Source organism: Pituophis catenifer, unplaced genomic scaffold (genome assembly GCF_029215685.1).
Source record: "Pituophis catenifer annectens isolate HBS135680 unplaced genomic scaffold, rPitCat1.0.hap2 SCAF_1, whole genome shotgun sequence".
Taxonomy (NCBI): domain Eukaryota; kingdom Metazoa; phylum Chordata; class Lepidosauria; order Squamata; family Colubridae; genus Pituophis; species Pituophis catenifer.
In genome coordinates, this window is record NW_027256881.1 from 204,737,389 (window position 1) to 204,763,528 (window position 26,140).

The window sequence follows — 26,140 nt, forward strand, 5'->3', positions numbered from 1 at the left end:
AGAAAGTTCATCTGGGCCAAAGGGAGCTGGACAAAATTTATGACTTTTCTGAGAATAGAAACTATATTTATGCTACTCAGATAGTGTCACCTTTGTGTTCTGATTGACTAGCTCCTTTCATGGCTTTCCATAATTTACCCATCATACTGCATAATACTTTAGAAGATCATCTCTAATATTATATCACATTGGGCAACAAATAAGCCACCACTGCATGCTTAATTGCCCATTAAGAAAACAACCACAGCTGAGAAATGTGTAAAATGCTGACATTGACCAGGGATAGCAGCAATGGGTTCCTTTGAGTTTACAAAGAGAAATCTGTGCATCTTCCCAACAATGGAGTACTCATAAGGTCACAGACAGAGAAAGGCTGTGAATGCTGCAAATAGAAGGGAGCCTGAGACTGCACTTTGAATAGAATCTACTGGAGAAGAATTGGTTCCAATCTAAGGAATTCTAATGCTGGGCAGCAGGCTATGAGGACATAACCTCTCGGTGGAAAATTATAATTGCTGTTGTTGTCTTGTGGTTGAATGCCATCTAATATTTAAGAACAAGTTGGAAAGGTCATTTTTTTATGTAATCATTTTCAGACCCATGCTAAAAAAAACATACTTTCTTAATTCTTTGCTACCATTTTTGTTCCTGGATAGAAACCAGGCTTCAGTTATCTTGGTTTAAGAGGGGAAATACATATTCTAAACACCTTGAGAGCACATTATCCCAGTGATAATTGGTTATGATTTAGATTATATGCAGCACAATGCATATTAAATGCATTGGTGGCAGATGTATTAAAAGATAAGGTGGCTGTGCATACCTCTTTTTGAGAATTCAGTAACTGACAAATGAGAAAAATGCAATAATTTATGAGATTTTAAATAAGGATCCTTCAACATTTCAGAAGTTGTTCTGGGCAAATTCTACCTAATTACGAGAAAGCTGATAGCGTTGTTCTTGGTTTTTGATTCTCAATAAGCCTTTTAGCACTTAGACTTATATACCACTTCACAATGCTTTACAGCCCTCTCCAAGCAGTTTACAGAGTCAGCATATTGTCCGCAACAATCTGGGTCCTCGTTTTACTGACCTCAGAAGGCTAGAAGGCTGAGTCAACCTTAAGCCTGTCAGGATCGAACTCCTGGCTGTGGGCAGAGTTTGCCTGCAATGCTGCATTCTAACCAGTGCGCCACCACAGCTCTTTTAGGTGTCTGTTATTCTATTATTTATCTAAAAAATAAATTTTAAATAAAGATTTTTTAATAATCTTTATTTTCAGAAACAGTAATATGAAAGAATGATGATCGTGCAGAACTACATTATATAGGACTAGTTCAGATGCATCATTGGGCACAAGCTTATAAAGCCATTCATTCCTGTTCAAGGGCATCTTCAAACAGGAGGTTTTCACTGTTGAACTGATCACAGCTTTTTTCTCCCTTACACTAAAATTGCAGGGAACTTGGGTTGTTCAAACTTCAATCAGTGCTTTATTTATTAACCACAGTTTACACTAAGCTCACATGAAGACATGAGAAGGAAGACCTGATTAGTTTAAAGATACTGTAGCAGCCAAAGTTTTCAGCTCCTTTGCAGTTATGCTAGTGAAGGTAGGAAGGTTCAAAGCTTTAGCATATAATGTTAAAATACTGTCCCAAAAGATGAACAGGTATAGAAAAAAAAAGTTCATCTTCAGCTGTTCAGGATCCATACTGTCTGTTGAAACTGTCCTGTTATTCGTTCTATTTGTAATATATTTACCCAACTTTTCAGGAATCACCGAAGTGCTATACAGCAACAATAAACTTACCATAATTGCAACATAAACCACAGTTCGTCAGCAGTTAAAAAGAATCCAAATTTAAAATGTATATGCCTTAATGGTCTTAATGAAGCAGAAGGTATTGATCATTACTTCAGAAGGAATATCTTTCACAGTTTAGACACAACACCCGAGAATGCTTCAACTGAACGATAGTTTAACAGAAATTGTAAACTTATCTGTATTCAAAAATCCCTACATTTCGTAGCTGTTTCCCTGAGCTTTGTTCAGAAGAAACTGATTTAAAGAAACTCTGCACTATTTTTGGCAAGCTTCCTGCTTTCATAATTGCTATTGTATGTCATGTTCTATTTAATCTGAATTTGGTCTCTGCCCGGTGAGCTTTTCTTTCCCACCGCCTCGGGCTACGGTCCTGTGTACACTTGCCTGACAATAAGCCTTACTGAACACAGCATGACTTATTTGTAAGTAAACCTGCATGGGAGTGGGCTGCAGCTCCTGCATGCTCTGGCTGGTATGAGGTCATTGATTTGTGCTTGCTGTAGTTCTCTTAAAAGAGGAAAGGTAAAGAAGCCCTTGAGCGTAACTGAGCTCCTGGGGTGACATGAACACGCCCCTGCAGGTTTTTTTTGGCAATAATCTGGAGGTGGTTTGCCATTGCTGCTTTCTGAGATGGTGATCAGTTTCTTAGCCTAGCCCAGGGGTCGGCAACCTTAAACACTCAAAGAGCCACAAAGGTTCTAACCAGAAGCCCCCATTCAATTCTGGAGCAGACCGGAAGTCTGGTTCCCCCATCATAGTCTCCTTCTAGCGCGGCATCCTTTTTCCTCTGCTGACCAGAAGTCCAGTTTCCCCACCATAGAGTGTCCTCCTAGCATGGCGTCCTTTTTCCTCTGCCAACTGGAAGTCAGTTCCCCCACCATAGAATCTCCTCCTAGTGTGGCATCCCTTTTCCTCTACATGTCCTAACTGAAAGCCCTATCAATTGTGGAGCCGACCAGCAACAGGGAGCCGCAGCAAAGGGATGAAAGAGCTGCATGCGGCTCCACAGCCATGGGTTGCTGACCCCTGGCCTAGCCTTTAGCCTTGGGATTCACATCCAGGGTCCTGAGCAGGCCTGATCCTGTTGAGCTTCTGAGCAGTTGAGGCACCACCCTTTCCTGGGGACTAGCTCTTTTTCGCATAAAACAGGGCTTTCAAACTCGCGGCCCACGGGCCAGATGTATCACACATTGGCCACGCCCATGCCCAGTTTAGCGAAGGGGGAAAAAGTCCTGATACATTACGTGACGATGCTGTGACACCGTGAGTTTGACATCCCTGCCATAAGAGCGCTTAGATTTCCCTAAGGAGGGTCAGCAGAGTGTGCAGTAGAGGTTGAAGTGCCAGATTAGAACTTGGGCGACCAGTGTTAAAGTTGACCTTCAGCTATAGAACCTCATTGAGTGATTCAGGTCAGTCACCATTTTTCACTCTGTATTACCCACAGAGCTGTGAGGATAAAAAAGGAGAGTGCTATATACTGCCTTGAGCTCCTACAGCTCCTTGGTTTATACAAAGACAAAAACAACAAAACAAAGATGGGCTTTGTTGAAATTCATGCTGGAAATAAACTATGAGTTACTTGGAGGAGAAAAAGTATGTTGAAAACCATTTGGCATGCTACCTTTGCAAATCGGTCAAACCAAAAATTGTTCCAAGAGGAAGCGGCAAGATATTCCTATTACAAAATTAAATTTTACTTAATATTTCAGTTTGCAACCCCTGAATAAATTAGATGGAATCTTTTGGAAATATAACTGACATAGCTTGAATTGAAACCCTGGCTGTTTCCCCAGGCATTTGAGTCAGATGTGTAGGTGGTGAGGGGAGTTGTTGTTCATCCCTGGGTCCCAGGAGTGGAGTAGAGGTTTTTAAGTGTGGTGAGTTCATGTGAAATGGGCAGTTGTATAAATCATATAAATAAGTAAATGCAGATTTTACAGGCATTTTTGGAAGTATGCTATGAATTCCAATAGGCTGATCTTCCGGAGATATACTCGGGATCAAGGTATTTCAGTAAGAGATTCTAGGAGATTTCCTGGATTACACAGTAATCTTCCTAAAGCAAACCTGACTCAAGCTATATAAAACTGTGTGCTAATGGGTCGATACCCAGGTACCCAATTGTGGTGCCTTTGGAACAATCTTACATTCATATGCTAAACTCAGATAGATAGATAGATAGATAGATAGATAGATAGATAGATAGATAGATAGATAGATAGATAGATAGATAGATAGATAGATGGATGGATGGATGGATGGATGGGCATGTTTGTGTGTGCATGGTTTATGAGAGTCCAATACTGATATGTCTCATTTTGTGGGCCCTTCTTTTCATGTCTACACTGTATATAATCTGCCATGAGAATGTGGATTATGCTAGAAATGGGACAGTTTTATTGGCAGAGTACTGTCTCATAGTTGGATGTGTTTGTTCTTTCCACAAGCAAGTAGTCTATTTACACTGATCAGCCAAGAAATCTACATCTGTATGCATTGAGTGAAATGTATGCACTGAGAATCCTTTTAAAAAGCCAGACTAAATCATGGTCTAGTTTCACGTTAGGGTTTGACCAGGGATTTTCGCTGTCACATCACACTAAAACCACAAAAATAATTTGTGAAGCCACTTCTGCTGGCAAGAGGAATAAAGTGGGCATGATCGAACTTGGTCACAACAAGCTCATATTCTTAGAATTTTGACATGGTGTGACATGTAAATGTGTCTAATGGCCTTCAAAGTAAACTGCTTGAGTAGGATTTTTATGCCTACAACTTAGACATAAGTTTGTTTTTTAAATGATGCCAATATTTTTTCAAGCTGTGTATTTTAAGCCCTGCTTCCTTCCCCTTCCCCTTTCAGTTGTTGTTAATGGCCGGCCGTATTTAAAACTGTGAATCTTGAAAGAGAGTAATGCAAAGAATAATTTCTGGAATGGCATGGAAAGGCGGATGCTTTTTGCATCCAGAGCTCTTAATAGATACAACATTGTTTTGTTTGGCTGCAGGCTATTTCCTTTGTTATGTCAGTGTTCCTCTGAGCTAGTGTGTGTTAGGCCCCTTTGGCTGCAGAGGGTTTGTTTTTTTTTTACAACTGTTTTTGTGCTTGAATAATAGCAGTGTTAAGAGTGTATAATACTGTAAGCCTTTCTTTTTTAAGAAATAGAAGGACAGCAAAAAAAAAAAAAAAAAAGAAAAAAAAGAGGGCTTGTAATTTTTCAATACTACTGGAACAGACTCTAACCAAAGGAGAAGAGAGACTTGGTCACTTTTATTGGGAGCCACAGTAGGTCTTTTCTTGTTGACGGATCCCATTCTTACTTTGACCTCTTTGCCTTGTACTGATGCCTATGTATTTGAAAGCCAGTGTGGCTTTTGTCCCTCCCGCCATCTGCCAGGTGTTTTGCCCACCTCTTTCCAAAAAGATGCAGCTGGGTACAGAAACGGCTCAATTTTTGCATGATGGCCGAGGCAGTGTTAATAGTCTTCCTCCGCAATTAGTTCTTCAAATGGAACTTCAGGAAAACAAAACAAAACAAAAACAAATGCCTTATTCAGTATTTGCCCTAGACACAAAAGCATGAACATTCTGAATGAGAAAAGAGCACTTTCAAACCGAGTACACAAGTTGGATCTATCTATGCCCATATGCACAAGGGTTCATGATAGGACTTGATTGTGCATCAAGGTAGCTTGTTAGGGCTTCAGTGACGATTGCCTCTTCTTGGAAATGACGAGTTTATCCACACTGTGAAGCTGCTTCATCACCAGCATGAACCAGCAACCGTTTATGGAGGGTAGGAATGGATGAGAGCCTCCATACACACCCACACCCACAACACTGGGAACAGGCCAGATAAGTGCTTCTTCATCAAGGCTAATGGGAAAAAATGCTTTGCAGGGAAACAGCAGCAGGCTTTGCAAATACATGCATGTTGATGCTTTAAATATAAAGTTGCTTTAGATTTCATTTATATTTGTATACATGGGGGCGGGGGTGTTTATGTCTGGGTGACACACAAATTAGAAATATATCTACTCAGGAAGATCCACCCAGAGGAAGGAAGGTGATTGGCAAATGCTTTCCTGGAAAAGAAAGATGGGAAAGCCCAGCAACCAGGGAAATTTCCAATAGGAGGATGTGGTAGCTGCAATTTGGACTGAATACCTTGCAAAGTGTTGCTAAAACATCTCAGTCTAAACAGGGTTTTCTTAAAATGGCTTAGAGTCAAGCAGCCATGAACACAAGAAAGTTTAGTTTAGTTTTAGTTTAATTTTATTTGATTTGTATAGCACCCTACTCCCAAAGGACTCAGGGCGGTACACAGCCACAGGATAAAAAACATAAATACAAAATTTAAAACTGAATAAAATCAAATTAAACAATTTGGCCGAAGACAGATTTAAAACACCCCAATAAATTAAAAATGAATTAAAATTTACGTTTTAAAAAGGGGAAAAAGGGAAACAGTTTGGCCAGGCCAGCCTGATGGAATAAAAAGGTCTTGAGAGCGTGGCAGAAGGTGCGTAGATCCAGGATCCTCCGTATCTCCAGGGGGAGCTCATTCCAGATAGTAGGTGCCCCCACAGAGAAGGCTCTCTCCCTGGGGGCCGCCAGTCGACATTGTTTGGCTGACGGCACCCGGAGGAGCCCCTCTCTATGAGAGCGTATCGGCCGGTGGGAGGCTACTGGTGGCAGCAGGCGGTCCCGTAATCCGTATCATAATCCGAAAGGAGCAGATTATGATACAATGCTTGTAAGATTGTGTTAGATTTGTCCTGTTTTGTTCCTACAGCCGTTTCCAGTGGAGCAAAGAAGATCTTTGGACATATCAGGTTGTCACTGGTCAGTATCCAAGTGACATGCAAGGTAGAAGAACGCTCTATTTGGATATGCTTCAGAAACTTCTACCTCACAAATCTAGACAAAGCCTTGTAAGTTGTAGAACTTCTCTCTTTTTTAATTCAATTATTGGGATGACAACTCAGTTTTAAAAGTTTTTAATAGGTTTTGCTGAATATAAGATTCCGTTTAGCCCTGCACACATGGAATTGCACTTAGGACTTTTCATTTTTCCTCTTCCTTTGATCTCTGTCATTTTTCAAATGTGTTCCAGATAATCCCATCCCTCCAAAAATAGTACAAAACATTCACACGTTTGTATTTTTTTAAAAAAAGAGCATAATGTAACACGATTCACATAAGTCAGTGTTGTCAAACTGGTTATGGTATTCACTGAAATACTGTACTATAATATGTGTGTGAATGGATTATGTGTTTGTAAACAAGGTGCTCTGTGTTCAGACCTCCAAGGTCTCCAATCCACACCTGCAGTCTTTTAAATCCATCCAAGCTTAATATCTGCCTCTAAATTAGTTGTAGCTGTTCCTAAAGGTCGAGGACTGCCTGGAATGGGATTCAACAGGATATGATAAAATGCTGCCAAATCTGAAAATTGGCAGAAGTTGACACACACTCTGTATCTTACATGTAGGAGCAACTTCCTGTTTTTGTATAGATTACTTTTCCCTTTTAAATATATTCATTTATTTGCTTATATACTAGCCCAACTCACCTTACAGGGTTGTTGTCCTGGGGAAAATAGCAGGGGGGAAGGAGTATTAGGTATGTTTGCTTCCTTGAATAAAAATAATAAAGGTGGGATATAAATAAAAATAATAAATAGTCCTCCATACGTTTGGTGAAAGAGCTGTTTCTTTGTGGCTTTTCTAAAGACTAATGTTGGGGCTGTTCCAATCTCTGGGAAGAAAATATTCTTCAAGGGTGAGGCCATCAGAGACAGCAGTTGTCTTCAGACTCTCACACATCCATTTCTTGAGGAAAAAGAACTTTTTGGGACTTCCTCCGACTGGGTAGAATGGCATGGAAACCTATGGCCCTTGAGATATTGCTCTCAGGAGCCCCAGCCAACATGGCTAATGGGGAAGGGAATTGAAAGTTGAAATACACTAGGGCCACAAGTTCTACACTTTTGCTCTGCATTCTGCTTGGAACTATAAATGTAATGTGCTGTATTGTTGTTTAAATGTTCAGCAAATCCACTAATGTTAGCTGGCAAGCAAACTAGCCATTCAATATTTTAAATAAATGCTAGGTGAGATAATATAAAAAAACATACCTACATGCCCACACTAATAGGCAGTATTCAAAAGGGAACAAACTTAGATTTATAACTCAGCTTCTTCTCTGAGCTGAAAGCAAAACACAGCAACATTCAATCATTTCTAAATAATGGAACATTCATTCATAGAACTCTCCACATATCACAGTGAAATCCATGATAGCACTCCAATTAGTTTTACACAGCGTTCGTGTTACATTCCTGCTGCATTTGGTACAAACTTTTTTTGCACACAAAAATGACACGTTTAACAAAATGTGTTTTTCGGGGGAGGCAATTGAATAGATCCATGAGAGACGACTTGGGGAGAAGACTAGTTTTAAATTTCTCCGCTTTCTCAGCGGCAGATGCCTTTTATTCTTTCCTTTGGCCTCTTGTCAGTAAGTTAGAAATATTTCTGGGTTGTTGATTTAGTTATGTTAACCCTTATAAATGCTTTGCAACATAGCTATTGTTAGTTTCTCAGAAGGACATGATTCGCTCATGCTTTTATTAGCTAACCTTCTCTTGGTTTCAAATACGGTCATTTTTAACATCCAATTAAAGCAACCTTTAGCTGTTAGGGTTTAGAAGATCAATTCTGTTTATTTCCAATATAACCCCCTTCTCCTTTCTTGCTTCCATTCTCCACCCCACCCCCCCACCCCTTCAGATTGCTCATGAAAAGTCTTGGGATCACTATTACTTTACAAGAAACCAATTGAGAGTGCTGATGTTCAACTGGGTCCAAGCTAGGAAAACATTCTTAGTGAAGGCGGTGATGACTCTCGCAGAAGCTTGCGCTGCTTATGAGACTGAAATGATGGTGGCTAATAATAGAAGAAAACAGCAGGAAATATGTGCTAATCTGAAAGAGAAGGTAGGCTCAATTGCACAACCCTCTATTAAATTATTACTGCTTTGCATATCCTGTCTTGTTCAGTATTGACTTGAAGGGGGGAAAATTCACATTAGCTATACATGGGCTTCCACCATATCCTGAAATAAAGGCACTCATTGTTAAGTCATCTTCTCAGGATGACGCTGTTGACTTACACGCCCTCAAATGGATTGGAGAACTCTTGTTTCATTTTGTTACAAAAATGAGAGCAATTTGTTTTTAATTTATGTGCTCTTGAGGCTTTGTATTAAAGGGCCAGCTTTACTTTATTTCTACATGTCTGTAGAGTTGTATGTGGAAATGTGTTTTCCTTGGGTGGGGAGAGAGAGAGTTTTAATTAATCCTATCCTGATGCATTTTGGGACAACAACTAATTGACTGTGACTTATCTTTTACCACTAGCATTAACAGCATGCTGGAATAATATGGCTAAAATGAAAAAAAAAAAGTGCATCTATCTGTTCTGTAAATGTGGCTCAGGTCTATATAATTGGAGGATGGAAGAAAAGGAGGGGCCCTCCATGAAATTATCACATTCCTTCAGTGTAAAGATGCTGGGCCAAAATCTTAATGTGAAAAAAAGTAGCCTGAAAGTGTGGAAAAGGAAACCAGTTGTTGCTAAATGATCAATGCAAACTAAACAATAATCAACATGTTTTGTTCTGTCAACATTCCTGGAAGTTTTGCTCTTGCTTCTCTGTGGTCTGTACTTCTGTATGCTGTAATATAATTGAAACATGATATTGATGCAATATGATTGATACATGGTACTTATGCAGGATATATGGTACTTATGCAGGATATATATATATATATATATATATATATATATATATATATATATATATATATATATATATATATATAAATTTGATTTATATGCCGCCCTTCTCCGAAGACTCAGGGCGACTTACAATGTGCTCAGCAATAGCCTTCATCCTTTTGTATATTTATACAAAGTCAGCTTATTGCCCTCACAAACTGGGTCCTCATTTCACCTACCTTAGAAAGGATGGAAGGCTGAGTCAACCTTGAGCCTTGGCGAGATTCGAACCCTGCAGTAATTGCAGGCAGCTGGTCTTAATAACCAGCTTAATAACAGGGTGCCTTAAACCCCTGTACTACCAAGGCTCTTTATATGTTGTGTTTGCAAAATGCACTGAACCATAAGCTTACAATAGATTTTAGATTAATGCGTTGTGCAAACATAGCTTGTGAGATAAATACATGGTTCAGTTTACCATGGGGAAGCATGTGATATGAGCACAACTCATCAGCATTATTCTGTGTCTGTTATTGTACTCTTCTTACAATTAAATCTGACCTTAGTAGCAGTACCTCAAGTTTGACGATCCCTCTGTTGAGCTAAAGAATTGCTGTCTTTAGGACAATGCTCATTCACCTGGGGTTCAGAGTGATCTATCTTATTTTTGCTGTTTGGCATACTTTTATGGTATAACAAAAAATGAGTATGTGATGAGCAGCAGCAATAGCACTGTCAGAAGCTCCCTTGACCTTCAACCATGCCTAGTGCAGATATCCTCAGGTTATAATGGCAATGGTTGGTATACAGGCAATAATGGTTGAGTACCTAACCCTAACCCTAACCACATCACTTAGTGATGATAATCCTGGCAGTTTTGGTTGTGGCCATAACCCAAGACCTTGCAGGTCATTAGGCAGGGAGAGGTAGAAATCACAGGTTGGCAAGTGCACAGGTGCTATGGAGGGGATGCCACAAGCAGGCACTACAGATCAAAAAAAAGCTCAGAGATCTGACTTCCTGCTAACTTCACCATTGAATTTGTTTGTGGGAAGCCAGCAGGAAACATTGGAAATCACAATCATATGACCCTGGCTCACTACAATGTAATAATCACAAGCTGGACACCGAGTGCCAGAATCAGTTATGTGACCATGGGGATGCTGCAATGGCTGCAAATTTGCAATCGGTTTTAAGTCCTCCTTGTTCAGCACTGTTGTGACTTTGAATGGTTTCTGAACAAGTTGTCAAAGATTACCTATAGTAATTTCCTTGTTGGGAAGTTCTTAATCTCTAGGATTCCCCTGATATTATAGAACATAATTACTTTGTATACAGAGGGCTTCATTCCTACCATTAAGTGGAAGTAGAGTTTCTTAACCCACTACACCACACAAAATCTCCTAATTGGGGGAATAAGATCCATCATCTTAGAACCGTGATGGCGAACCTAGAGTCTCCTGCTTGAGGGAATGGGACAACTTGCCACAGCCAATTTGCTGCAGCCAGCTCACCATGGGCAACTCACCACGCCAACTCACCATGGGACAACTTGCCATGGCCAACTTACTGTAGGACAACTCGCTACAGGACAATTTAGCAATTCTATTTAATTATTTACAATAAATAAAAATTATTTTAATTTTTGCCATCCACATTTTATTCTGTCCCTCCTTTCTTTAATGATTCTATTCCACCATTTCTTTGATATAAAATGTAACTCTTGTCCCACAGTGAGTTGTCCTGTGGCGAGATGACCGTGGTGAGTTGGCCATGGCGAGTTGGCCGTGGTGAATTATCATAAACCCTCTGCTTGAACGGGACTAAAAGACCTTCAAGATCCCTTCCAACTCTGTTATTCTAAGATAGTGGTTTACCTTCTCAAAAAAGCAATCACTGGGTACAAAAGAATGGAAGACTTTGGTTTAGTGTACAACTTTTCCTTTTTATGTAAGGTTATTCAGAAGATGGTTGGCTTTCAGTTCCAAAGATCTCTTAGAAAATGTATTATCTTCATAGTTTTAAGCGGGTTCAGACCTGGTTATAGTACTGGAGTTGCATTGATTGTACTTGTTAAGAACTTCTTAGGGGTTTAGGATGAGATAACCTATCCATTTTAGCCACCCTGTGATTTATAATACTATCAAGTATGGTATCTTTAGGGACCAACTTAGGGATTTAGGAGGGGGGGGACACCCTTCTGTGCTGGTTCTTTTCCTTTTAGGAGGGCTAGTTGCTATCAGTATTGGTGGAGGGGGAAGCACTAGACGTTTACTTTGTGGGATGTCATGACTCTATTTTCTTCCCGCTTCTGTTCTGCATCTTCATGAAACCATTAGGGAGGTCTTCTGAGGATAGAAGGCATTAACATGAGGATAATATTCAATTATACAGCGCCACGTCTGGCTAATTAAGTGATATTGTCAGAATTCTATCCCAATGCCTGAATAGTGTGGAATCTGGATGGGGAAGGACAGTTTGGCTAAACTCTAGCAGCACTGAGTGGCTGAGGGAAATATTAACTTAGAATGGCATAGTACTGCTCCAGATGAAGTAAGTGCAAAATTTGGAGCCTTGCTTATGGAGCAAATGGCAACTATGGCTAAAAGAACCTTTGGACAAATCCATTCTGTCTGTTAATGGGGCACATTCTTAGACCTGAGGCATTGGGCATGATCATTCATCCCCTAGTTATGAATAGGGCTGTTCTTAAAGATCATTTGGAAGCTATAGCTGGAACGAGCTGTTTTGGACACAGTGTGGGACACCCATGTGATTCAGCTGCTCTACATGCTGCACTGGTTCTCAGTAGGCTTCCAGATATAATTCAAGAAGCTGATTATGACCCTACTTGGCACAGGGACCAACTATTGAGATTATTTATGCTTGTTTCATCAGATCTGGCAGAGTTGGTGTGTTCTGCGCCCCTTCTGTGAAGTAGTGTCATTTAGTGGGAACAAGGAAATATGCATTTCCCCTTGAGATTTGGATGGACCTGAATTTACGAGGCTTTAGGAGAACCTTAAAAACATGAATCTTTGCCCAAAAGCTGGGGCCAAGATCTTTGATGAGCCTGATTCTATGTGGTTGGATGCGATATGGGAATTTTTTGTGTGTATTGTATCAGTGGTGGGTTCCACTTACCTTTACTACCGGTCACAGCGGGAGCGCGCATGCTTCTGTGCATGCACAGATCACCCACGATGAGGTTGTGGTGGGTGGGCGGAGCCTTCCACCGGTTTTACCACCGGTTCTATAGAAATAGACTGAATGGGGAGCAACCCCCCACTTATTATATGCTATTTGGATGTTCTGCCATTGTTTTAATTTTTGGTTTTGGACTCTTAATATACTGTTAGCCACCCAAAATTATGAGAACCATGGGCATATTGTAAATTGTTTAAATAAATAAATAAATAAATTTTGATAGGCAGCTCCAACGTTTTATATCCTAGAGTTCAGAAATCTTTATGTTTTGTTTTATTGGTGCGTGCATGTTATATTAATTTAATGTGCAAATTAATATCTTTCTCTACACTAGGCAATTTTAAATGAGCTATTCTTTTATTTTTGGATGGCACAGCTTAGCTTTCAAAGTTATAGACACTTAACTACTCATGTTCAGTGCCACTAGAAATTATGGTGATTTGTAAAATAAAGGCAAGCAGAAGTATATGAATAGCTCAAAGGTCTTTTTCATAATAAAAAACAATAAGTACATTTCTAAATATCCAAGAATTTCTAAGAAGGTATAGGTTATTTAAAAAGTACCAGTTTAAGAAAGCAAAAATGTAATTGCTTTTAATTTAAAATAATTACAGGTAGTCCTTGCTTAATGACTGGTCACTTGGTGACCATTTAGAGTTCTGATGGCTTCAGCACCTCCCCTGAAGTCACATGACTGTGCTTTGAACACTTGGCAATGGGCTCACCTTTATGGGTTGTAGCGTTCCATAGTCACATGACCGTGATTTACAACATTTTTTGCCAGTCTCCAATCTTTTGGGCTGGTTTCTGATAAAAAAAGTATCCTTAGAAATATATTGATTTGTTTAAGTTTAATGTTTTTATTGAGTTATAAGACAAACTAAGAAACAAAATACAAAAGTAAATAGGAGAACGGTAGGGAGGAAGAGGGGGAAGAGAAGTGAGGAAGGGTAGGAAAAAAAGAAAAAGAAACATTGACTTCCGACTCTCTCTGTTGCAGTAAAAATAAGGTATTAACATCAAATCACTTTTTGTTTTTTCATAATAATATTAAACAAGCAATTTCTATAAAGATCTATCAGTCTAATAGGTAAAACCCAAAATCAAAGTTTCATTCTTTTCCACTTCAAGCACAAAGTTCAGAAGCAGTCTCCATATGGAAACAAAAGTACTTACTGTATATTCTTTTCTTTAATCGAAATAGTCAATTTTGCCATTTCAGCCAACTCCATCAACTTCTGCAACCATTTGTTCATGATAGGAATCTAAGTGTCCTTTAATTTATCTTATCTGGTATTAAATACCAATGACACATCATCTTATAGAAATTTTCTTTTAGATTATAATTTAATGTAAATTTTAAGCCTTTCGTCCACATATTTTCCCATTCTTCAAGTATCACATTAAATCCAAAATTCCTTGCCCACTGAATCATACAATGTTTTACATGTTCATTTTCCAAATTCAATTTCAATAACATTTTATAGATCTTAGCGATATGTTCATCTTTTTCACATAATAAAGTTTTCAATTCATTTTTAACAGAGTCAAATCCATAGCACTTTTTATCCAGTTTAAATCTTTCTTTCAGTTTTTGATGAATAAACCAATGGCAGAAATATATTGATTTGTTAACTATAGCAACATTCACTTAACGATTGCTGCAAAAAATTTAAAAATTGGGTCTAGTCACATGGGTGCCTTGACTTATAATTGTCATGACTTAAGATGGAAATTCTAGACCCCATTGCAGTCATAAATCCAAGATTGGCTGTATATATGCTGTGTGCATAAGTGTAAATAATTATTTTCCCCCCAAGGTACTTTTCAGTAGAAATAGCAAGAATTTTGAAATAAAACTGGATTATTCTATGAAATGTAACATTTTCAAAATCTAAAGTATATAGGGAGAGTGCATATGGCACTCCTCTGGTTGTACTCCTACAAAACAACCATTTTTTTCAATATGAAATATGATCACTTTTTTTCAATGCTACATAAGAAAACAAGTGAAAATTACACCCCCAGATTATCAAATGTTTTCCCTTTTTGAGCTTCACCCATGCAGAATTTAGCACCTGATTCGTGATAGACTGACCTTCTCCTTTTGATCATTCTTAAAAAAAACACCCCAAAACCCTTCAACGTCTGGATTTATGCTTTCCTTGAAGTAGAAAAGCACCAGTTTGTAGATTTATAATAAAAAGCAATTAACAACTTCCTCCCCTAGCCTGCATCTTTCTCCAGAAATAATAGCAGCTGCTACTTATCTTGGCTCTTAATTATGAGAACTACAATTCTACCTTCTCTCTATTCAGATTGTATCTTCATAATCTCCCCCTCATTGTTCTCTCTTTCAGCTGGCAAATTGAGGATTTATGAAAAGAAACCAGTCTTACTCTCATTACCTCATCAACTTATTAAGACAGGGGCTTCCAACCTGTTAGATCACATGGAGCTTAATTTGCTCTGTTTTCAAGAGTGAGACATAGGGCTTCAGAGTTTCTCTAACTATGTCACAAAGATATGCTGCTTAAATCGTTTCAAAATGTCATTGCTACTCTACAGAGTGTTGATATGCAGTGTATTTATTAACTAAATACAGATATGAAGAAAAAGAATGGACAAAATTAGAAGGAAAAAAAGCTTTAAAAAGCTACTTCCTGAGTGTATTTTGTAGTGCTGTTCTATTACTGGGATACTTGATCCTAAAAGGCAAAAGTTATCCACCTTATCACTATTTTCCTTTTCATTTCTAAGGCCATTGGTTGTCATTAGTTTGGTCTTCTCTAAACTAGTCCCAGTTTTTTTCACTCGACTTTCATTACTAGAACTTGCAATAATTTTTAGCTATCCGTTATAAAATAAATTACATGCTTAAAAAGGGGGGAAATGTAAAGAACTTTTTAAAAAACTGACCATTGGAAAGAAAAATAGATGAGAAAAAGAAGAAAAGATAAAAGAGAAAGACAAAAGCAAAACAGGAAAAAAATAATGAAAGTGCCAAATAAGTTCCATTGCCACTGTACAATTGCAGATTCCTAATTTTATATTAATATAAAAAGCATTACCATTCAGTTTTTAAATAGTAAAATGAATCTAGAGCAGCAGGGGCAGCAGCAATGAAATGTGTCAACTGATTTAGCTGTACATGTTGCCATTCAACTGTTTTAATAAGTTATTCATTGTTCAAATGTATTAGTTCTTAGTTGCCCTGAGAATCAGTTTGGTATATAATGGTTACGGTGTCAATCTAGAAACAAGGAGACTGTGAGTTATAATTCCAGTCAAAGCTAGTTGGGTGACCTTGGGCCAGTCACTCTCTCCCAGCCCTAGGAAGATGGCAGTGGCAAACCACATCAGAAAAACCTTGCCAAGAAAATTGCAGTATGTCTGTCTACCGTCAGTGCTGAAAAATAACCAAATCCATATTGTAGTTAGAATTAAGAATTTGCCAGAGACTCCAGGGTGCTAGATAATAACACTCTCACTACAAACAATATAGTTTTCATTCCACTATGTTATTGAAGTTAATAAGTATGCCCCATGATATTCTTTAAAATCAGGAAAAATGACACCTTCATTTTCATATAGGATTTGAAACATGATATCAGTAGAAGTATTTTGATTGTTTGTTCCTTCCATTACAAATAAATAAGTTATCAGATTTAAAGTATTTAAGTAGGACTAATATGGCTGTTGCTCTACATCAGGGTGTCAAACTTGCAGGCCGGATGCGTCACACGCTGGCCATGCCCACCCCCCTGTTTAGCAAAGGAGAAAAGAAGTCATGATATGTCACATAACAACGACGTGACAACGTGAGTTTGACACCCCTGATCTACATGATCTTATCCAGAAAGATTACTCTCTAAATATATATGAGTCTTGGTGCAATTTTCATTTTCACCATATCAAATCTTTCCCATTTCTTAATATCACCTCTTTAGCTAAAGAATACAATACAATATCCAGAGGATAAGATATTTTCTTAGGGTAACAATAGATTTATTTGTAATAGATTCCAGAAAACAAGCAAAAACTAAATTTGATCCTTCAGGGCTTTTTTACCATGTAGAATGGATGGATGGATGGATGGATGGATGGATGGATGGATGGATGGATGGAAGGATGGATGGACTGATTCACTCACTCACTTACTCACTCACTCACTCAATTTCTATAGCCACTCAACCAAGTGACCTGGTGGCTTAAAATTCTAAAATTAGAAAACAGCTAAACGACTTGGAAAACATTAAAACAATAAAACATCCATAAAACAAATAAGTAGAAACAGCAACTGTGATGATTAATCAGCTAACAGTAAAGCCAAGTACCAGGACCCTTAACACATAATGAGCCACAGGCTCAGCTACATAGTCAAGTTTTTAAAGATTTGTGAAACGCCAAAGAGAATTGGGGGGATTCTAATCTCTGAAGGGAGAATATTCCATAAAACAGGGGCTAAAGCAGAAAAAAACTGCCTTCTAGATCCTTCCACTCTGGCTGACGGGATCTGCAGCATGCCTAATCTGTTGAATTAGATTGTACCGGTAGAAATTCTTGGAAAAGGACGGTAATCTGGTCCCAAGCCACATAAGATTTTAAAGGTGACAACCAGTACCTTAAATTGTACCGGAAACACGCCAGCAGCCAGTGCAGTTCACAGAGTAGTTTGTTACATGTGCTGTATAGCTGACACCATTTCTTACTTGTGCAACCCGCATTATTAGATATTTTTTATTTTTAATATATATCCAGAATATCATATAATTACAATTTCCGCACATTTAGATAAAGAGCTTTGGCAACCATTGAAGAAACGCCAAATATTTTCTGTATACAAGAACTTTTATTCAGATTCTCTTATAAGCACTCCATTAATTTTTTTGATTTGTCTTATATTGGGGATGCCAAGGGCTGCACTACAAAATAAAAATCAGGGGAAATCCTCTCTGAGTTAAGTTTCATGCAGTTTTCTGAATCGGAATCAGACTCCAGACTAGATTTTGCAATCAATAAGACACTTCCAGTCACTTGCATAATGTTTTATTTTTTATTCTTGTTTGCTTCTGATTAAGTTATTTAATGTCTTCAAGAAAGAAACACAGGTTTCCTTTGTGTGCATTGTATTGTATGGGTAATGCTGGCAGTACCAATATTTATAGCTCTGACAAAAATAATCATTTTAATAGTGGTTAATATGAAATCAAATTACTATTGGCACTTTAAGAAATAGTGAAATGTACATTAACATCTCATTAAAATCTAAATAGGAGCATTTCAAAAGCAGCTCAATGGAGTGTGAGGCTTCAAAATAATAGAGATATTTTACTATTGGGCATTGATTGCAGAATATCAATATACAGCATGCCTAGCCTATGAATGAACAGCATATTATTTTTTAATTGTAATCACATTGTAATGCAATATATGATTTAAAATATATAATTAATTGCATGCAAATCTTTTAAAGCTCCATTACATCAAATTATATTATGAAAGTTGAACAAGAACCTTCATCTTGTATATGTATATATTTCTATCCTATTCTTAAATCTATGTTATTTTCACAGCAGCTAACAATGAAATATAATTAAAACAGCCAACCAGAACAAATATAAAATATTTCTGTTGAAGGCTGTGACTGGATCAGAGCTAATAATGGAAAAGGGCATTTACTCTTTTTCAGAATCTCTCTCTCTCTCACACACACACACACACACAGAGAGAGATACATACACAAGTCAGCCTTATATTAAGTGTAACATTATAAAGTTGTTTTTTGTAAGATGAGAATACTGTTGCTCTCATCACCAATTACATAGAAAATGTGAACAATAAAAATAGACTGTTTGTATTACTTTTTTTAAAAAAGAAATGCTAAAAATAAAATAGATTTAAATCAATTTGCCTTGGATTAGAAAGCAAATTCATTTAGTTGTTCCCTTTAGATGAACTAGGAACTATTGAATGAAATTTAAAGGATATTAAACAAGATCTCTATAACACATTTGTTGCAGATAAATATAATCTCATTTAGTTGTCTTAAAAATATTAGATGGATGATGACTGATCTGGAATTCAGTTTTTTTTTTCTGAAGGAGCCTTTTCTGACTAATAAATTTTATTAAAGGTGTAAGCTTTTGTGAGCTGTAGCTCTTTTCTTTAGATGCATAGAGTGGCTAGACTGATAAAGTTTGAAACTGACTCAAGAACAATATCATTAATCAATTACTAATTGTATAGCATTAAAAACAATCATTCTTGTTGAGACTTTCTGAGATTGTCTGAAACCTTTTGATGTGAGTTCATCAATCTCTTGCTCAGTGGTGGAATTCAAGTTCCATTTTTTCCCAAACGGTCATTTTGACATCTGCTATCAAGTGTCCTGTGAGGTTGATGCTAATGCTCTGATGCTAATTTGTCCTTGTTTGAGTCTATTAATTCTTTTGTGCAAAGTTTGTCCTATCTGTCCTATGTAGAATCAAGGGGGACATTGCTGGCAGATGATGGCCTATATCGCATTAGAGGAAAAGCACATGAAAGTGGCTGTAATCTTGTGCAAGTATTTTTTGGGCCTATGATGAGTCTGTAGGTGTAGATGTGGGGGCAAAGCAGCTACCTGGATTTCTTGTAGGTCTGGTTTCCATGCTAACATCATTGTCCTGTTGTTTTGCATTGCTTGTGAGAATCTGCTTCAGATTAGGTGGTTGTTTGCATTCAGATATAGGCCTGTTGCTCAGTTACTGAGAAAATGCAGAGTTATTATCCAGTGTGAACTGTAACTTAATAATAATCATACATTTGAGTAATTTGACTTATGAGTTGTACGTGGCAACCAGTGGTGCTCTGTTTTTTCTGTTTTTGAAAGGTCTATATGGCTTCAGAGATGCTTGCTGTTTAGCTAAAACCTTGAAAATATAAAAATGCTAATAGCTTACTAAGAGGCTGAAACTGCAGACTAAAGGCCTATTTACTGGGAAAGTAGTAGTTGACCTCTGACTGTTATTCAAGGCTTACTGACTAACACATCAAAGGTTAAAAATACTAGATTACTGTGAAAATGGGTTCAGGATGGATTCTTATGTCAAGTGATAATATTGTCTTTTTGCTGTAAGCAACATCACTGTATAAGCTTTGCCTTGTAGCTTTCTTAGTGGGTAGGACTTTGCATTCTGTCCACTGCACAGCTCACTAAACATGGCTCAAACTGTTCATGTGATTTCTACTCATTAACTGGATTGGGAGATTTCCCCTTCAACATTCATGTACATATTACAAATAGTCCTTGACTTACAACAGTCTGTTTAGTGACCGTTCAAAGTTACAACAGCATCCCTCCTCCCAAATGACTTATGACCGTTTTTCACACTTACGACCGTTGCAGCATCCTCATGGTCACATGATCAGAATTCAGACCCTTGGCAACTGGTTCATATTTATGACGGTTGCCGTGTCCCAGGGTGATGCGATCACCTTTTGTGACCTTCTGAGAAGCAAAATCAATGGGGAAGCCAGATTCACTTAAGGACTGTATTACTAACTTAACAATGGCAGTGATTCACTTCACAACTGTAGCAAGGAAAGTCATAAAATGGGGAAAATTCACTTAACAAATGTCTCGCTTAGCAGTAGAAATTTTTGGCTCAACTGTGATTGTAAGCCGAGGTCTACCTGTATACCAAAACTTGGAGTGGAGTGGGTGAGTACAAATTCACAGAGACCAGTGGTAAGATACGCTGTTTTGGCATTATTGACAATATTCTTAATGGCTTGTCTTGAGGTTTAGTTTGTTGGAAGATGTTGGTACAGGTAGTCCTTGCTTAACAACCACAACTTGGACAAGCTACTCCATTACTAAATGATGCAGTTAAGCAGAACATCACTTGGGCAAAAATTGACTCTTTAGATTACCTGAATGTATGGCCAGATACTGTAGGTTCACAATATCATCAATGCTTTGTGGAGTCTTCCAATCTGATGAGTGGATACTTATAGAAGCTTCGACAGTTTGTTTTCTTTCTTTATCGTCAAGGTGGTGAGTTTGATTGTGTAGGTTTCTTGGTTTTGTCCTATTGAACTCATAACAGAGCCCTGGTGGCGCAGTGGTTAGAATGCAGTATTGCAGGCTAATTCTGCCGATTGTCAGCAGTTCGATCCTGACCAGCTCAAAGTTGACTCAATCTTCCATCTTTCTGAGGTCAGTAAAATGAGGACCCGGATTGTCGGGGGCAATATGCTGACTCTGTAAACCATTTAGAGAGGGCTGTAAAGTACTGTGAAGCGGTATATAAATCTTAAGTGCTATTGCTATTACTATGAGCAAGTTCAAATTCCATGGGAAAGATAGCAGTGATGATTAATTTTGGATTGTTGTAAATGAATTTATAAATGTATCTATTTGGCATATTCTTTGGCAATAGATTGCAATATGTAGGCTGCGAGGGGGTCTTCATTTTCCATCCTTTAGGAATGATCATATCTTATTTCAATTTGATTAGAAAAATAATGCCTGTTGGTTTGTGTGCCAATTTCTTGATAGGTTTTGTAGATTTTGGCTTCATGCTTCTTGTTATTGATACTGTAGGAGGAGAGTTGTGTTAGTCTGTGGTGCTATAAATGCAAAAGGAGTCTGCTAACACCTTTTCTGAGTAATAAATTTTATTAAATTGTATAAGCTTTGAAGTGATCTCAGAAGGTCTCAGAAAACACAATATTAATTATCAAGATATTTGTAATTTGTCTCTCATATAATCCGCATCTGCATAACCAATTTATTTTCCTACCTTCCCCCTCCCCAACTTTTACCGCAGTTTAAATCCTACATCAGTCTAGCCAATTTTGCATCTGATGAAGTAAGCCATAGCTTATGCCTTTTAATAAAATTTGCTAATTGGAAAAGGTGCTACTAGATATTTTGTGAGCTTTTGCCACATTAGACTAACACAGCTCTGTTCCTACAATTGTTGGGTTTTTTTCTTCCATGTGAAAACATAAACCAAGGCTTATATATGAGAGAAAATTGTATAATAAAAATGCCAAATATTTCTGGGGTTGTCCTGTTTAAAAACAATTATTGCATGTTTGGGAAACCATTATCCACAGTAGACATTATGGATTCAGTTGTTAAAGTAAAAAGCTGGGCTGCAATACGCATAAGTCTTCACTAAAAAAATGCAATTTAAATAATGCAATTTAGAGTAAATTAAAGTAGAGCTAGGTATTTTTGTTCAATTCAATGACTTCCATAAATTCCAGTCAGCATGGCCAGAGATTACAGATATAGCAGTCCAGCAATATCTGGACACTTATATGTTATCCATGTCTGTTTAGTGGCAATGAAATAAACGGTGTGTGTGTGTGTGTGTGTGTGTGTGTGTGTGTGTGTGTGTATGTATGTGTGTATGTATGTATGTATGTATGTATGTATTTCCTTCCATTCAGTTGTGTCCGATTCTCAGAGACTGCCTCGACAAGTCCTTGCAGTTTTCTTGGCAAGGTCTTTCAGAATTGTTGACCATTGCCTCCTTTCTAGAGCTGAGAGAAAGTGACTAGCCCAAGGTCAGCTGCTGGCTTTGTGCCTAAGGAAGGACTAAAATTCACCATCTCCCAGTTTCTAGCCTTAATCACTACACCAAACTGGGTCTCTATGATACTTATAACCAGTTGCAAATGCCAAGGATTAGGGTTTGATATGATAAAGTCATATCCATAGAGAGGAAGATGAGCATTCGGGGTAGGTATACAGTTATATTTAAATGCAGTACAACAGCTATTTTCTGAAGAAAAACATTTAAAAATAGCAATTAGTTTTTGCGCTCAATCTTTCTATTTCTTTGTTTTGGCTCTACTCACTTAATGAAGTAATCCTCCAACATCCCATTCTTGGACCAGTGTGAATCTTGGCCCCAAAATGTTACAAAGCTGTATAACAAGTATTACACATGAAGGCATTACTTAATGTCTGTATTGACTTTGGTACCCACATAAGCATTATTAGAAGATATGCTAACTAGGTACATTTTAAAGAAAATGATTGTATATGTGACAAATCACTGGCTATATTGGTTTAATATCCAGGTGTCAGCCCTATAAGGTAGACCATACTAAGAAACCAATGCCATATAGGGCAAATCTACTTTTATTTGTGCAACTATTTACAACTATCTTGCAAATCTGAATGTGCTTCCCCCTCCCTCACTTTACCTTGAATTGGAAAGGGTTTGTCTGAGGTGTTTTCTCAAATTACTTTCTTAGAATGGGCTTGTCTGGTTATTGCCCTGGTGGTGGCTCTTCCTCCTATCCTTTAAGGCCACTCCTTATGCCTTCTAGACCAAGGTACTTTAAGCTGTAAAATGCTCAAGCAAGCACTCTCATTTTCCTTTGCTTTCTCTACCTGAGAAGTTTAACATACAATAGCACCATTTTGCTGTGACCAGTTCTAAAGAGAGCAATCCCACAGAGGACAGTGCTGGACAGAAAGCAAGAAGGAGCTTTTTTCATAAGGAAAGAAAGGCTACTGTGTAGCTATGAGAGGTAAAGTCCTTGATAATTTAGGATTGGGTACAGTTGGAAAAGTTGATATTGTGGCTACCTCAGGGCCCCAAAATTCTTCAGCTCATCAATCTTCAGATTGTTGATTGACCCCCAAACATTTATAATGTAATAATTTAATGAATACTACTTTAATTAGTACTATAGATAATAACAATAACATTAACTATAACATCGATCTCTTGGAGAGTCCTATCTATCCTTGGAGATTGATATTAAGCACTTTGGAGAACGCTAGGCTATATATCATGGAATAAGAAAGGACCAACAATCGGAACTGGTCTCTACAGTAATATAATTGACTTTCTGCACATTTGGGCAGTGGAGATAAATTGTAACTAAATGCACTCTTCATTGAGAAGGTTTCTACTCTTTCCTGCTTTGTTTTGCAATAAATACAGTAGGTCCTTGGTGAGCCAGAATTCAACTACCTTTTGTGAATCTAATGGGAATCTTCGAAGTGTGGGAGAAATGACAAAGTGAAAAATTGTGTCTCATGTTGGAAAAATCAGTTACAATGACTCATTGGCAAATGTGGGAGGAAATGCCTAATTACCAGCAGACCTGGCAGAGTGATACAAGTTATAGATCACAGCTTTGGTCTATGATACAGAGGACCAGGAGTGTGAAAATGTTTCATCGTGAATTTAGTGGTTTCTCTTCGCCTAAAGCCAAAAAATAAGAAAGACTGATTCTGTTTTTGGATCTAATCCGCTGGATCATAAAACATTTCATTAAAACATTGGATTGGGTGATTTTTTACCATGGACTGTGCATCAATCTTCTCCTAATTAGTGGTCCTCCAGTATATTGGGTTTCAATCTCATATTTTCCCAATCCAAAACATTTGCACAGTCCTCGTCTTGGAGTAAAGTCAGTTTAAGCACACGGTTAAACAGAATAGCAGTTTTGTTTTTCTAGGGAAGCGGGGAAGACAGCGGTCAGGAAAGGGTTATCTGCTGCAATCCAGCGAAGATCGGGTCAGGAAAGTTGATAAGCTCCTCCTCCTGTCGCTTGCCAGCTTTCTGACTCGATCTGTGCTGGATCGAACGCACTTAGCCTCTCTCCTGAATCTCAGTCTTCCTTTTACAATTTAATTGGCTTTTTTCAACTTAAAAATTTTTCTCTAAATTAACTGAGGTGCACAGCGGGAAGGGCTGCTTTGGTCCAACTCCGCTGCGACCGCTTGCGGTCTTGGGGGATTGAGACCCTTGCTTGGGTCTCTCCCACGCGGCGCGAACGGTTAACGCCCGAAACCGCCCTTGGGAACCTCCTCTTCGAGTCGAGGTTCCCTGTTAATTGCCAGCGGCTGCTCCTTTGATTCCCGGCGAGCGCGCTCTTTCCTCGCCGAAGGCACCTCTTGAGACCTCTTGCAGCCGCCTCGCTTGCCTCGGAGCCCTCGCCGCTCTATTAGCGCGCCTTGCCATCGCTGCGCTCCCCGCCGAGGTTCTTCGCAGCGCCTGACCGGCTGACTCATCGGAAGAAGCGGTATTGTATGAGGCTTCCCTCCAGGGCCTTTAATTGGGGCGCTTCTTTATCTGAGGGGCGGCTGGAACGAGGGCCCTTTTCTTATTGCGGCCGCCATTTTGTCGCCCTAGGCCACCACTGAACGCCTGGGCCTTATCGGACGCCATTTTGGCTCTTCCCTCGTGGCAGTTGGGGACCCCGTTTTTCCTTCGTTATGGCATCGCGCTCCTCTAAGGCGGCCAAACGCCACGCCCCGGAGGATCCGGCTCCTGGCCCTTCAGCGGAGCCTTCAAAAAAATCTAAAAAAACTCAGGCCTCCAAGGAGGAAAAGAAGGCTGCAGCGAAGGCAAAGGAGGAGCTTCGCCTGCACCAGGCCATAGAACGCTCCATACAAAAGGCCATGAGGGATGCCTCTGTTAGAGAGGCCCCAGTCCAACAGGGGGTGATGCCAACTTTAACTCCCCTGGCCCCTCAGGCTTCTGCGGCCCCTCCACCTGATCCTTCGGGTGACCAGGCTCACGGTTCACGTCCTTTATCACCAGACGGGGGGCAATTGCCAGCCCCTGCTCAGAGGGAAATTTGTGAGGCCCTTTTTGGCTCCCAGTCGGATACTCCTTCTCATGACCAGGCACCTTCTCCTTCTGTACCTTCGGGTGCTGCGCCGACTAATCTGGGGAACTCGGTGCCTCCAGGGCCTGCTGTCACTCCTGAACTCATGGCCTACCTTCAATCCGCCATTCAGAAAGGGATCCAAGCGGAATTACAGCGCAGAACATCCTCCTGGGTGGCTGAATCTGCCTGTTCTCTCCCACATACTGAGGTTTCCCTCCAGGAAGAGGGTCAGGCCCTCCCTGAAGTCTTGATCAATTCGGGGGTCCCATCAGAAAAACCATCGTTCCAAGAGGATGACGCTAGGGAGAGGGACCTTTCCGAAGATGAGGACTTGGCTCCTGATCAGCCATCCTTCATAGGCTTGTTTAAGCCTCACCTGTTTAGGTCCCTATTGCACAAAGCCAAGTTAACTACCCGCCTAGGTGCCCCTCAGGCTCCCCCAGTCTCTAGCGGGGACAATCAAGGTTCCATTCCCCTATTTGAGGTTCCTGAAATAGAAGCTGAGGAGATCCCAGGCCCAAAGCTTTTCAGGGATGTGCTTAAGAAACAATGGTCTGCGCCTGCTTCAGGACCTAACCCTAATCAGCTTGATAGGCGGTTTTATAATGTGGCCCCTGAGTTGGCCTCTCTCCTGCAGATTCCAACTGTGGATCCTCCGGTAGCAGCCCTTCCGGCGCCTT

The 26,140-nt window shown here is 39.1% G+C and overlaps 1 protein-coding gene across 1 annotated transcript in view; it reads left to right on the plus strand.

The window, feature by feature from the left end:
- Positions 1-26,140, plus strand: part of CCDC148 (coiled-coil domain containing 148) — a 99,370-nt gene that overhangs the window by 24,218 nt on the left and 49,012 nt on the right. Inside the window, exons 5-6 of the mRNA XM_070956986.1 lie at positions 6,638-6,766; positions 8,627-8,833. Of these exons, the coding sequence (XP_070813087.1) occupies positions 6,638-6,766; positions 8,627-8,833 (336 nt within the window). The remainder of the gene's footprint in view (positions 1-6,637; positions 6,767-8,626; positions 8,834-26,140) is intronic.